Source organism: Dasypus novemcinctus, chromosome 10 (assembly GCF_030445035.2).
Source record: "Dasypus novemcinctus isolate mDasNov1 chromosome 10, mDasNov1.1.hap2, whole genome shotgun sequence".
Lineage (NCBI taxonomy): Eukaryota > Metazoa > Chordata > Mammalia > Cingulata > Dasypodidae > Dasypus > Dasypus novemcinctus.
The window spans coordinates 60,386,554-60,398,665 of record NC_080682.1 but is presented as its reverse complement, the minus strand read 5'-3'; the positions used below and the strand labels follow the sequence as shown (position 1 = coordinate 60,398,665).

Below are 12,112 nucleotides of genomic sequence, written 5' to 3'. Positions count from 1 at the left end.
GCAAACCTCATCAGGAGCTATTTCAGGGCTGGAATTTGAAGGCCCATTTCCCAAAAATGGGAGAAGAATATATGGTTGACCACTGACTTCATCTACTGATTAGTAAATCTGGCTGGCTAAAGTATAATCCTAAGAAGAGCTGAAGTTAGAACCTGTCCAAGTCAGAAATAGGCTGGGAGCTGCTATTCCAACTCTACCCTGGAATGAGGGTAAGCAGGGTTGACTGAAAATCACAGTGATGGTAGGCACTGGCTTCCATCCACCCAGAATGGATTGCAGCCCTAGCCCAGGCTCCAGCCCCATTTCTGGCAAGGAAGAAACAGGGAGGACCTACTCCAGCCTCTGGCAACTGCAGGAACTTCTGGCCCACACAAACTGGGTTGCTGAGGGTCTTTAATGCCATCTCCACCCCTCCAGGTGAGTGTTGATGTTTCTTCAGCCTCTCTGGACAAATGCAGGAGCTTTCAGCCCACACAGATTGGATACCTGGATACCTGTACCTCCACTTCCAAACTCCCTAATAGGACAGAAGGGAAGCTGCGTTTCCTCAGCCTCTCTGGACAACTGCAGGTACTTTAGGCCTGCATGAACTGGTTTGTTGAGTGCCTTCGATTCCATCTCCTCCCCTGCTCCCCCATAGGATAAGAGGGGCTAGTGTTTTCAGTCTCTCAGGGCAACACAGGTGCTTATGGTCCACACAGACTGAATAGCCAGGCACCTGTAGCTCCATCTCTGCCCCCAAGTACATAGGAGAGGAGCTGTGTTTCCTTAGCCTCTCCATGCAATGGCAGGCACTTTTGACCTGCAGGAAAACTGGACTGTTGGGTACCTGTGGTTCCATTCCCATCTCCTAACAGGCAGAAGGGACTTTACTTCCTCAGCCTCTTAGGACAACTGCAGACATATTCAGCCCACACAGATTAGATTGTTGAGAACTCCAGAGGCTCCATTTCCGCCAATGGCAGGGGAAGAAGGGGGCTGGTGCTATGTCAGCCTACCCGGGCAACTGCAGTCATTTTGGAAACCCATAGCATAGATTGCTGCCCATACCTCTAGCTCCATCCCTGCCCCAGGCAGGGGAGGAAGAGGTGTGAAGTTTCATCAAACTCTCTGGGCAACTACAGATGGTCTTGGCCTGCACGACTTGGATTATTACACATGGCTGAGGCCCCATCACTACCCCTGGTAGAAGAGAAAAATGAGAGAAGCTTCATCAGTTCCTGGGGCAATGCAGAAAGCATCGGGGTCCACACATTATAATACCAATTACATCTTCAGCACCGACTACACCACCAGCAAGGGGGAAAGGGCAAGAAAGCCCTAAACTGAAGAGATAAACTGCCCCTAGAATAAATACATCTAATAAACCAGATGCCAAGACACTAACAAAAAATTACAATCCATACCAAGAAACAGGAAGGTATGGCCCAGTCAAAGGAACAAACTAAGCCTCCAGGTGATATAAAGGAGTTGAGACAACTAAACATAGATGTTAAAAAAAAAAAAACCTCCTTAATTCAATGAGATGGCTAAAGAGATTAAGGATATTAAGAAGACACTGGTGTGCAGGAAGAATAATTTGAAAGCATACATAGAAAAACAGATTTTATGGGAATGAAAGGCACAATATATGAAATAAAAAATAAACAGGAGATATATAGCAGTAGCTTTGAGGAGGCAGATAAAAGGATCAGGGAGCTTACAGACATGGCCTCTGAAAGCAAACATACGAAAGAATAAATGAAGAATGGAAAAAATTGAACAGGGTCTCTGTGAACTAAATGACGGCAAGAGACATGCAAACATACATGTCATGGGTGCCCCAGAAGGAGAAGGGAAGGGAAAAATGACAGAAGGAATATTTGAAGGAATAACGGTAGAAAATTTCCAACCCTATTGGAAATAGATATCATGTCTAAGAAGCACAACACACTCCCATCTGAATAAATCTGAATATACACATACAAATCAGAATGTCAAATGCCAAAGACAAAGAAAGAACTCTGAGAGCAGGAAGAAAAAGCGATACATAACATACATGGAATACTCAATAAGATTAGGTGCTGATTTCTTATCAGAAACCATGGAGGCAAGAAAGCAATAGTATGATATATTTAAGATACTGCAAGAGAAAAACTGCCAGCCAAGAATCTTATATCCAGCAAGACTGTCTTTCAAAAATGAGGGCAAGTTGGTGGTGGACTTGGCCCAGTGGTTAGGGCGTCCATCTGCCATATGGGAGGTCCGTGGTTCAGACCCCAGGCCTCCTTGACCCATGTGGAGCTGGCCCATGCGCAGTGCTGATGCATGCAAGGAGTGCCCTGCCACGCATGGGTGTCCCCCGCATAGGGGAGCCCCATGCACAAGATGTGCACACCATAAGGAGAGCAGCCCAGCGCAAAAGAAAGTGCAGCCTGCCCAGGAATGGCGTCGCACACACAGAGAGCTGACACAAGATGATGCAACAAAAAGAAACACAGATTCCCGTGCCACTGACAACAACAGAAGTGGACAAAGAAGACACAGCAAATAGACACAGAGAACAGACAACCGGGGGGGGGGGGAGAAATAATTTTTTTTTTTTTTAAATGAGGGCAAGTTTAGAATATTCACAGTTAAGAAGCTGAGAGAGCTTGAATACAAGAGAGTGGCTTTGAAGGAAGGTTAAAGGGAGTGCTACAGCTTGGAAAGAAAAGACAGGAGAGGCTTGCAAGAGAGCCTGAAAATGAAGATTATATCAGTAAAAGTAACTAAAAGTGTAAAAAGAAGGGTGAAAACAAAATAGGACAGATAAAACCTAAAGGTCAAAATGGGTGCAATAAGAACTGCCTTTATAGTAGTAACACTTAGTGTTCATGGATTAAACATCCCAATCAAAGGACAAAGACTGGAGGAATAGATAAGAAAATATAAGCCACCTTTATACTGTCTGAAAGAGACTCACCTCAGAGCCAACCAATAGATTGAAAGTGAAAGGCTGGAAAAAGATATTCCACACATATAATAACCAAAAAAAAAAAAAAAAAAAAGCTGGAGTAGCTATACGTCTATATTTATATTGAATGAAATTGACTTTAAAAGCAAAACTGTTATTAGAAGCAGGGAATGACATTATACAATAATAAAAGGGGCAATTCACCAGGAAGAAAAAACTATCATAAATATATATGCAGGGAGGCAGATATGGCTCAGGTGATTGGCCTGCTGTCTACCATATGGGAGGTCCTGGGTTCGATTCCGGGGGCCTCCTTGTAAAGACAAAACAGCCCATGCTGCCATGGAGAGCTGATGATCCTCACTGCCACAAAGAGCTGAAGGCAGGCAGTGAGCATAAACAACAAAGGGGGGGGAGGGAATAAAATGAAATGAAATAAATCTTTAAAAAAAAAAGAATAAACTACTGAGGAATAAATTTTTTAAAAAGTAATGTATATGCACCTAGCCAGGAGGTCCCAAAATACATGAGGCAAACACTGGCAAAACTGAAGGGAGAATAGATGTCTCTACGGTAATAGTTGAAGACTTCAATACACTACTTTCAGCATTAGGTAGAACATCTGGGCAGAGGATCAATAAACAAACAGAGCTTGAATAATATGATAATAAATGAACTAAACCTAATAGACATATACAGAACATTGCAAACCAAAAAGAGCAGGATATACATTCTTCTCAAGTGCTCATGGATCTTTTCCCAGGAGAGACCGTATGTTGGGTCACAAAGCAGATCTCAATAAATTCAACAAGATCAAAATTATACAAAATACTTTCTCTGATCATAATAAAATAAAGCTGGAAATCAACAAGAGGTGAAAAAAGAGAAAATTCACAAATATATGGAGACTCAAACAACAGACTCTCAAATGATCAATGAGTCAAAGAAGAAACTGTGAGACAAATCAATAAATATATTGAGATGAATGAAAACAAGAACACAACATATCAGAACCTATGGGATACAGAAAGGCAGTGCTGAGAGGGAAATTTATAGCCCTTAATACTTACATTAAAAAAGAAGAAAGAGCTAAAATCAATGACCTAACTACACAGCTGGAGAACCTAGGAAAAGAACCATAAACTATTCCCCAAAAAAGCAGAAGGAATGAAATAACAAATTTGAGAACAACAAAAAAATAGAACTAACAAAACCAAAACTTGGTTCTTCAAGATTAACAAAATTGACAAACCCTTAGCTAAAATGACAAAGAAAAAAAGAAGATGCAAATAAATAAAATTTTAAAATGAAAACGGATACATTACTAATGACTCCATGGGAACAAAAGAGATCATAAGAGGAACTGTGTTCCTAGGAAAACTTCCGAGGAACATATGAACAACCTACACAGACCCTAGAAGAAACAGAAGACCTCAACAAATCAATCACAAGTAAAGAGAGTGAAAGTCATCAAACAACTCCCCAAAAATGAAAAACCCAGGACTAGATGGTTTCATAGGTGAGTTCCACCAAATCTATGAAGCCAATATCACCCTAATACCAAAGCCAGATATTACAACACAAGAAAATTACTGACCCATTTCCCAAATGGATACAGGTGCAAAAATGCCCAAAGAAATATTTGCTGATTGAATTGAAAAACATTAAAAGAATTATTCAACATGATCAAGTGGGTTTTCTACCAGGCATGCAAGGGTGGTTTAACACAAGAAAATCAGCATAATACACCACGTTAATAAATCAAAGAAGAAAAACCACATAATTTTATCGATTGATCCAGAAAAGGCATTTGACAAAATACAACATTCTTTCTTGATAAAAACACACCAAAAGATAAGAATTGAAGAAACTTTCTCAAAATGATAAAGGCCATATATGAAAAACCCACAGTTAATACTGTACTCAATAACGAAAGACTGAAAGCTTTCCTGTTGATATCCAGAACAAGACAAGGATGCCCACTATCATCACTCTTGTTCAATATAGTACTAGAGCTTCTAGCTTAAGTAATCAGGCAAGAAAAATGAAAAAAAAAAGTCCAAACTGGAAAGAAGTAAAACTTTCTCTATTCACAGATGATAGGATCCTGTACCTATAAAGTCCCCAGAAATCTACAAAAAAGCTGCTAGAGCTAATAAACGATCTCAGTAGAGTGTCAGGATACAAGATCAATTTGCAAAAATCTGTTGTTTCTATACAGTAATAACACGCAATCTGAAAAAGGAAAAAAATTCCACTTACAATAGTGATTAAATCAATCAAATATTTAGAAATAAACTTAATCAAAGATGTCATGCATTTGTATTCAGAAAACTATAAGGCATTTGTAAAAAAAAATTTTTTTTAAAGACTTAAATAATTGGAAGAACATTCCATGTTAATGGACTGCAAGACTAAACATTAAGATGTCGATTCCACCCAAATTGAGATACAGATTCAATGCGATCCGGAAAAAAACTCCACCAACATTTTTTAAACAAATGGAAAACACAATTATCAAATTTATTTGGAAGGGTAAGGGGCCCCAAACAGCCAGAAACATTTTAAAAATGAAAGTGAAGTTGGAGGACTAGGTAAATCATATTACCTAGCTACGGTGGTAAAAATTGCATGGTACTGGCATAAAGATAGACACATAGACCAATAGAAACAAACTGATGGTTCAGAAATGGACCCTTACATCTCTGGTCAGGTTCAGAAATAGACCCTTACATCTTTGCCCCACCCAGCTGGGGCAGAACAGTCTATTCAACAAACAGAGCTAAGAGAATTGGACATCCACAGTCAAAAGAAAGAAAGGGACCCCATATTTCACACCTTATATAAAAATTAACTCAAAAGGGATCAAACACCTAAATATAAGAAGCTAAGAACCACAAAGCTCCTAGAAGAAAATGCAGGAAAAATCTTTAAGACCAGGTGGTAGGTGGTGGATTCTTAAACCTTACACTGAAAGCACAAGCAATGAAGGAAAACATGGATAATGGGACCTCTTCAAACTTAAAACACTTTTGTGACTCAAAGGACATCATAATGGAGATGAAAAGGCAGCCCTCTCAATGGGAGAAAATATTTGGAAACCACGTATCTGGTAAGGGTTTGATTTCCATTCCACATAAAGAGATCATATAACTCAACAATAAAGAGCAAACAAACCAATTAAAAAGTGGGCAAAAGACTTAAAATAGACATTTCTCCAAAGAGAAAATGCAAATGGCCAAAAAGCACATGCAAAAAGGTTCCATATCACTAGGTCTTAGGGAAATGGAAATCAAAATGACAATGAGATATCATCTCACACCACACAGACTGGCCATTATTTTTCAAAAAGACAAAATAAGAAGTGCTGGAGAGGATGTAGAGAAATAACACTTCTTCACTATTGGTGGGACTAAACAGTGCAGCCTCTGTGAAAGACAGTTTGGCAATTCCTCAGGAAGCTAAATATAGAACTACCATATTATCCAGCAATTCCTCTACTAGGGATATATCCAGAAGAACCAAAAACTAGGACACAAACTGACATTTGCACACAGATGTTCACAGTGGCATTATTCACGATTGTCAAAAGATGTAAACAACCCAAATGTCCATCAACCAAAGAATGGACAAACAAAATGTAGTATATATATATGATGGACTACTATGCTGCAGTAAGAAGAAATGAAATTGGCATACATATAATAACATGGATCAATCTTGAAGACATTATGCTAAGTGAAATAAACCAGACACAAAAGGACAAACATTGCATGATCTCACTAATATGAACTAAATATGAAGAATAAATGCATGGATTTAAAACCTAGAGTATAAGTCATTAGGAGATAAGAGGAGGGCTGAGAAAGGGTACTGATGCTTAATGTATGTATAAGTTTTAATTAACCTGACTGTAAAAGTGAGGAAATAGACTTGATGATAACACGTAGTAACAGGTGGTTTATAAATGGTATTATGGCTGAAAAGGGTAGTCCAGAGAGGTAAATGTCAATATAAAGAAAGCTAGAGAATAATCTAGGGACCAAATAACTCAGTGAAACTCACAGGTGGATGAGAATTGTAGCTAATACAAAAAGAAAAAATGTCGTTCTGTGAACTAGACAGATGTATATCACTATTTTAGGGTGTGGGAATGTGGAGAAGCATGGGAAAAATACAATCAGTGTAAGCTATGGACTATAGTTAACAGCAATACTGTAATGTTTTTGCATAAAAAATTATTAACTGCGTTAATAATAGGGGGTTAAGGAAAAAATATGCCAAATAGTTAGTGGTAACAGTCTGATGACATTATCTCATAATCTGTAACAAATGTTCCACAATGGTGTGGTATACTGGGGAAAGGGTGTTGTATGGGAATTCCACACATATGTATGATTGTTTTGTAAGTTCACAACTTCTGTAATAAAAACAAATTAATTTAATTTTTTTAAAAAGTACAATAATTAGACCTATCCCTAACTACTTCAGTCTCCTCTTAGTTCTCTGCATATTTTAAGAGAACTACTTACACAGAAGCATGAGAATGAATTTACTGAAGGAGCAGTCTTCTCAGTCTGTTATTGCTCCAATTTTCTCTAATGCCTTTTTATCTTCTTTCTACACATCCTTCTAAATTCAGACTAACCTTCTTCTAAAAGAAACTGTCCAAAGCTCCTTTTTTCCACTCAGCTAGGTAGCCTTCATTTGTTCAAGCAGATAAAGGAAAACATGGAGAAAGAACCAAAAGATATTAGAAAAGCAATAAATGAATATGAAAATCTCAATAAATTTCAGAAAATTTAAAAAGGAATCAAACAGAAATACTGGAGCTGAAGCCAACAATAACCAACAACAAAAAAAAAATTCCCTAGCACTTTGGCAGTATTCTTTATTAACCTATCTGCCCATCATCTCACCTACTGTAAACCCAAGGATAGCAGAAACTAAGTATTTTCTCTATGTAACTTGAGCATTTAGCAGAGTCCCTGCAATTTAGCATATGCTAAATAACTGTTGAATTAATTAACTAATGCCACAACTAAATTATGCCCTTTTAACCCCTCCCTTCCATGAATATTTATTTCAATGTTTTCTATTCAATTTTATATATGCTGCTAAATTCAATTTGGAATTATTTGGGAGCAAAGATTTTGTCTTTTCAAAAACTGAAGACAGATTAATTTACTTTGTCATAGTATTATTCCAAGGGTATAACCTAATTTCAGGAATGCTTTGATGTATACATGTCATGCTTCCCAAATTACAGTAAAAGTTGGAATACAGTTCTTCAGTTACAGAAATGAAGCAAACAGGAACACTATCATCACCTTGAGAAAACTAAAGGGTGAGATAAACAGAGAAGGAAACGAGAATATTTAATTGATATAATTGACAATGTTGAACTTTATCTGAGCCCTGTAAAACTGGAAAACATCAAAGGTTAAGAAATCTCCTAACCTTTGTGTTCTGAAAAATGGCTTACTACAAAGAACTATTTTCAGCCTGCTCCAGCATACATTCCTTCTTTAAGGACTCCTGGAGAATAGGCCGGTTTCGGCCTAAAACATTCTCTGGTCTATTATCTGATCATGCCACCTTTCATCTGACCTCCCACTTACACAGGTTGTTACAGATTCCAGCCTGACTTTAGGCCCAAGACTTCCTTTCTCGTCCAACCCCTATAGAACTCAGATGGAACATGTTCCACCTTATTTCAAGAGTAAACTCAGGAGACACTGCTTGACCTCCACCTAACATCCTCTACTACATTTCCACTAGCACACTCCAGAACTTAAGAAACATTTTGCCCTCTGCTTTGCAGAGTTGAGTTTAGACTTGGTTTCTGACCCCTCTCACCTACTGCAATAGCCTTGAATAAAGTCGTCCTTACCTGTTTAACACTGGTGCAATTTTTCTTTGACAGAGTAAAGAAGCATACAAAAATCAAATGTTTGTAGTGCTCTAAAATTTTCAGAGCAGCAAACATATTCAAGAAATTTTCTATTTGATATTTGACTGTTTTGGCACTTTTTGTTTTAGTCTAACACTTATTTTCTTCAGGATAAAGTCAGCACATATTTTCTAAGTGTTCTTTTTAAGTGCTATACTGTTACCTATGTGTTATTCTTATCTCCTTCAAATAAGACCATTTCTATAGGTCTAAGCAGGCAGTATTTATTGAATGATTTCAAGATTTGTGAAATCTTGAGAAGGATTAGAAATGAAAGCATCTAAACCTTAATCAAAGTTTACTAGTTAATATATTGTTAAATAGCAAAGTTCTTCTTACTGAATATGGTTGGGGGGGGGGGGAGGAAACGACACATTCCCAAACTCAAAAACTCCAGTGACTATATCAATACTAATTTCAATTTATCAAGCAGAATGGCCAAAATGGTTTAATAGGTCATTGAGATTTAAAACAATAGCAAGAATTTCGATGAGTTTTGTATGCATTCAAAAATATCACCTTCAAAATTAGTACCTTAATAGTAAAGATTTGGTAGTGCTTTTAATTTTAGACATTTGTCAACCATTCATGTCTTTAAAAGTAACTTAACCTCACCTCCCCAGCCCAGTTTTGAGGAAAAAAATATAAATCCAAGGGACAGCTTTAATTCCTATGTTTTTTCCTCACATAAAATTCCTATTTCAATTTTTTAAAAAATTTCTCACTGCAATGTTCACAGCTAGAAAGTACATATGCCTATCTAATTCTAATCAATTTGGGGGCGGGTGGGAGAAATCGAGTATTTTCTGTCATTTGCAGCTGCTTTAACCAGCAAACGACAATTAAATGTGTGAACAAGGTTGTCTGAGTAACACTTGTCACTCACACCGCTTAAGAAAAGGCGCTCCAAGACTTCAGAAGCACTAATTAAAATTAACGAAAGCTTCTCAGGGCGACCTGTCAGAGAGGTACATTTTGTCATTTGCTCTTCCAGAGGAAAATCAAATCACCTCAAAGCTCACTCCAAGACCTAAAGCCAATCCTCCTACTCCCGGCACTAACGAAATAAGCCTAGACCTCTAGCAAGCAATTCATTAATTTAACAGTTCCTGACCTGTCCGTATATAATAAAAACCACTCAGAAAAAAAGGCTGTGGAGGAGGTGATGTGAATTTTCTCTCAGAAACTAGAAGAAATGGGCAGGGGAAAGTTATCTCTACTCCTTAGTATAGTACGGAGTAAGGCGCGAGCTTCTGCAGTTGCTAGAAAAGCCCTAACAGGGCTTATTGCTCCCTCAACCGTTTCAGCTTGAACGAAGGCCCTTGAGACAAGACGAATGTTGAATGATATTACCCACCTCTGGCCCCAAAGAACCCCGAACGCCCCTGAACGAGGACACAGGTGGGCCTTTCTCACCTGGGGCCCGCATAAATCCTCCAGACCTTAAGAGAAGCTCACTTGTTAGCAACGCGCTTTGCAATTGGTTGACTCGGGAACTAATTTCAGTCCTATTGGCTACGGGAACCAAGGTAGCGAACAGGAAGGCGGGAATTTGGAGCTGGCTCTGATTGGCCGGCAGCTGAGTTCCCAGGGTTCCCATTGGGTTAACAGGAGAAGCTCCAAAATGGCGGCCATGGCAACCTATGGAACGGGTGCCGGGAGTGCTGGGTCTGTGGCGGTGGCAGCAAGCAAGAATAACGTCACAAGTTTCCAGAGGAAGAGTCCTAAAGCTGACGGTACCGACAGCGGTGGCTCTCGTCTGGTGTCCATCGCGGGCACACGACCGTCGATGCGGAATGGGCAGCTGCTGGTATCAACCGGGCTTCCTGCCCTGGACCAGCTCCTAGGTCGGTTCGGAAGGGAGATGTGGGCTCAACAGTGGGAAATTTAGGAAGGGAATGTGTCAAGGGAGCGTCCCTGACCCCACGTCTCTTTCTGACCTATCAGCTTTCGGACGTGGATAGGATAACCGGTTCTGATAGAGATGGAGGGATGGAAGCATTGCATGAAGACCCTTAGTGCCCACACTGTCTTCTCTCGTTCTCTGCTCATCTGCCCCTTTCTAGCTTACGACGGGATCCCTTCATGATTTTACTCTGAAATGCTTCCTAGTTAAGGGGAAGCGTTACTATCTTGAGAAAGTTTGGCCTTTACCTAGAATCCCCATCCTGGTCTCTGAGAACAACACCCTGCTGTCAACCCCAGGTAGCTCACGATTTGGACTAACGTATTAAAGTTTTTATCACTATGAGAGACGGTTGGCTTCCTTAGAAAATGCTGAAGAAAGTAACTTTCTCTGTGTCACCGCAAAACTGCCTATTTCTTGGTTCTAATCTTAAAACAAGACATATTGGCTTTAAGAAAACAGATATTGAAGATTAAGTTGACCCATAAGTAGTAAGGTCTGTCGTTGATATTTAGAGAGTTATTTATACCCGTAACTGCGTTAAATGTATCTATTTGTGTGTATATGTTTATCTGTGCCTATAGCTACATGGAGATATGTAGTTAGTTTCTTCCCCCCAGAGTTAATTGCCGCTACATTCCAAACGATATATATAAATCGAATTCACATTTTAATAAGAAAAATAAGTCCAAATCGTAGGCATCCCTTTGAAATCTCTGGGATTTTGCACGAAAAGCCTGCCTGCGAATATACTTGTTTCATAAATGTTATTTTGGAAATATTGACTAAATTAGTTTGGTAGGATAGAATTGCCATGTTAATAAAGTTTGTAAATAAATTGATTCCTATCTGGAATGCCGCTTCATTAAAACTGGCCTGTGTTTATATTTCGTAATTTATTTTAAAGTGTGTGGTATGTGTCTGTTAAATCTTGTACACTCTTATAAAATATTACAGATGCCATCTGTTGTTCTTGTATTTCCCTTGACATTTTCTATACATATGTTTTTGATCCAAGGAAGTATGTTTTTCAAATGGGTTTAGTGCAGAGGAAAGTGACAAGACAAGCAATATATTTGAAATAGTATGGCTACTTGCCTCTGTTCTTCCATGGCCTAATAAGACCCTGGTTATTTCTACATAAATTTTAATAGTTTCACTTTAATCGTTTCAAGTCCATTGTCTTCCTGAGTTGTTTGGTATTGTAAATAGAAATTATTTGAAATATCTAGAAAGCAAATAACTTATTTCACTTTTTTCCTCTTGTGAGCCTTTCTATTGTCCTATTTTTAAATTAAAGGATGGAAGCTATTCCTAG

The 12,112-nt window shown here is 38.7% G+C and overlaps 2 protein-coding genes across 7 annotated transcripts in view; one reads left to right on the top strand and one right to left on the bottom strand.

The window, feature by feature from the left end:
• Positions 1-10,376, bottom strand: part of IMMP1L (inner mitochondrial membrane peptidase subunit 1) — a 104,319-nt gene extending 93,943 nt beyond the window's left edge. For 2 of the 6 annotated variants that reach the window (XM_058305603.2, XM_071218131.1), the window contains exon 1: positions 10,246-10,360. Coding sequence is in view for 1 of the 6 variants with exons in the window: in XM_004446887.3 (XP_004446944.1) it covers positions 10,305-10,317 (13 nt within the window). In the remaining 5 variants the exon portion in view is untranslated. Of the gene's footprint in view, positions 1-10,245 lie in introns of all 6 variants that reach the window. The other 4 variants (XM_058305604.2, XM_071218132.1, XM_058305607.1 and 1 more) reach the window with 3 other exon arrangements.
• Positions 10,377-10,483: 107 nt separating this feature from the next.
• The window catches only part of ELP4 (elongator acetyltransferase complex subunit 4), a 287,779-nt gene continuing 286,150 nt past the window's right edge, over positions 10,484-12,112 (top strand). Inside the window, exon 1 of the mRNA XM_004446878.4 lies at positions 10,484-10,735. Within this exon, the coding sequence (XP_004446935.1) occupies positions 10,513-10,735 (223 nt within the window). The 5' untranslated portion in view covers positions 10,484-10,512. The remainder of the gene's footprint in view (positions 10,736-12,112) is intronic.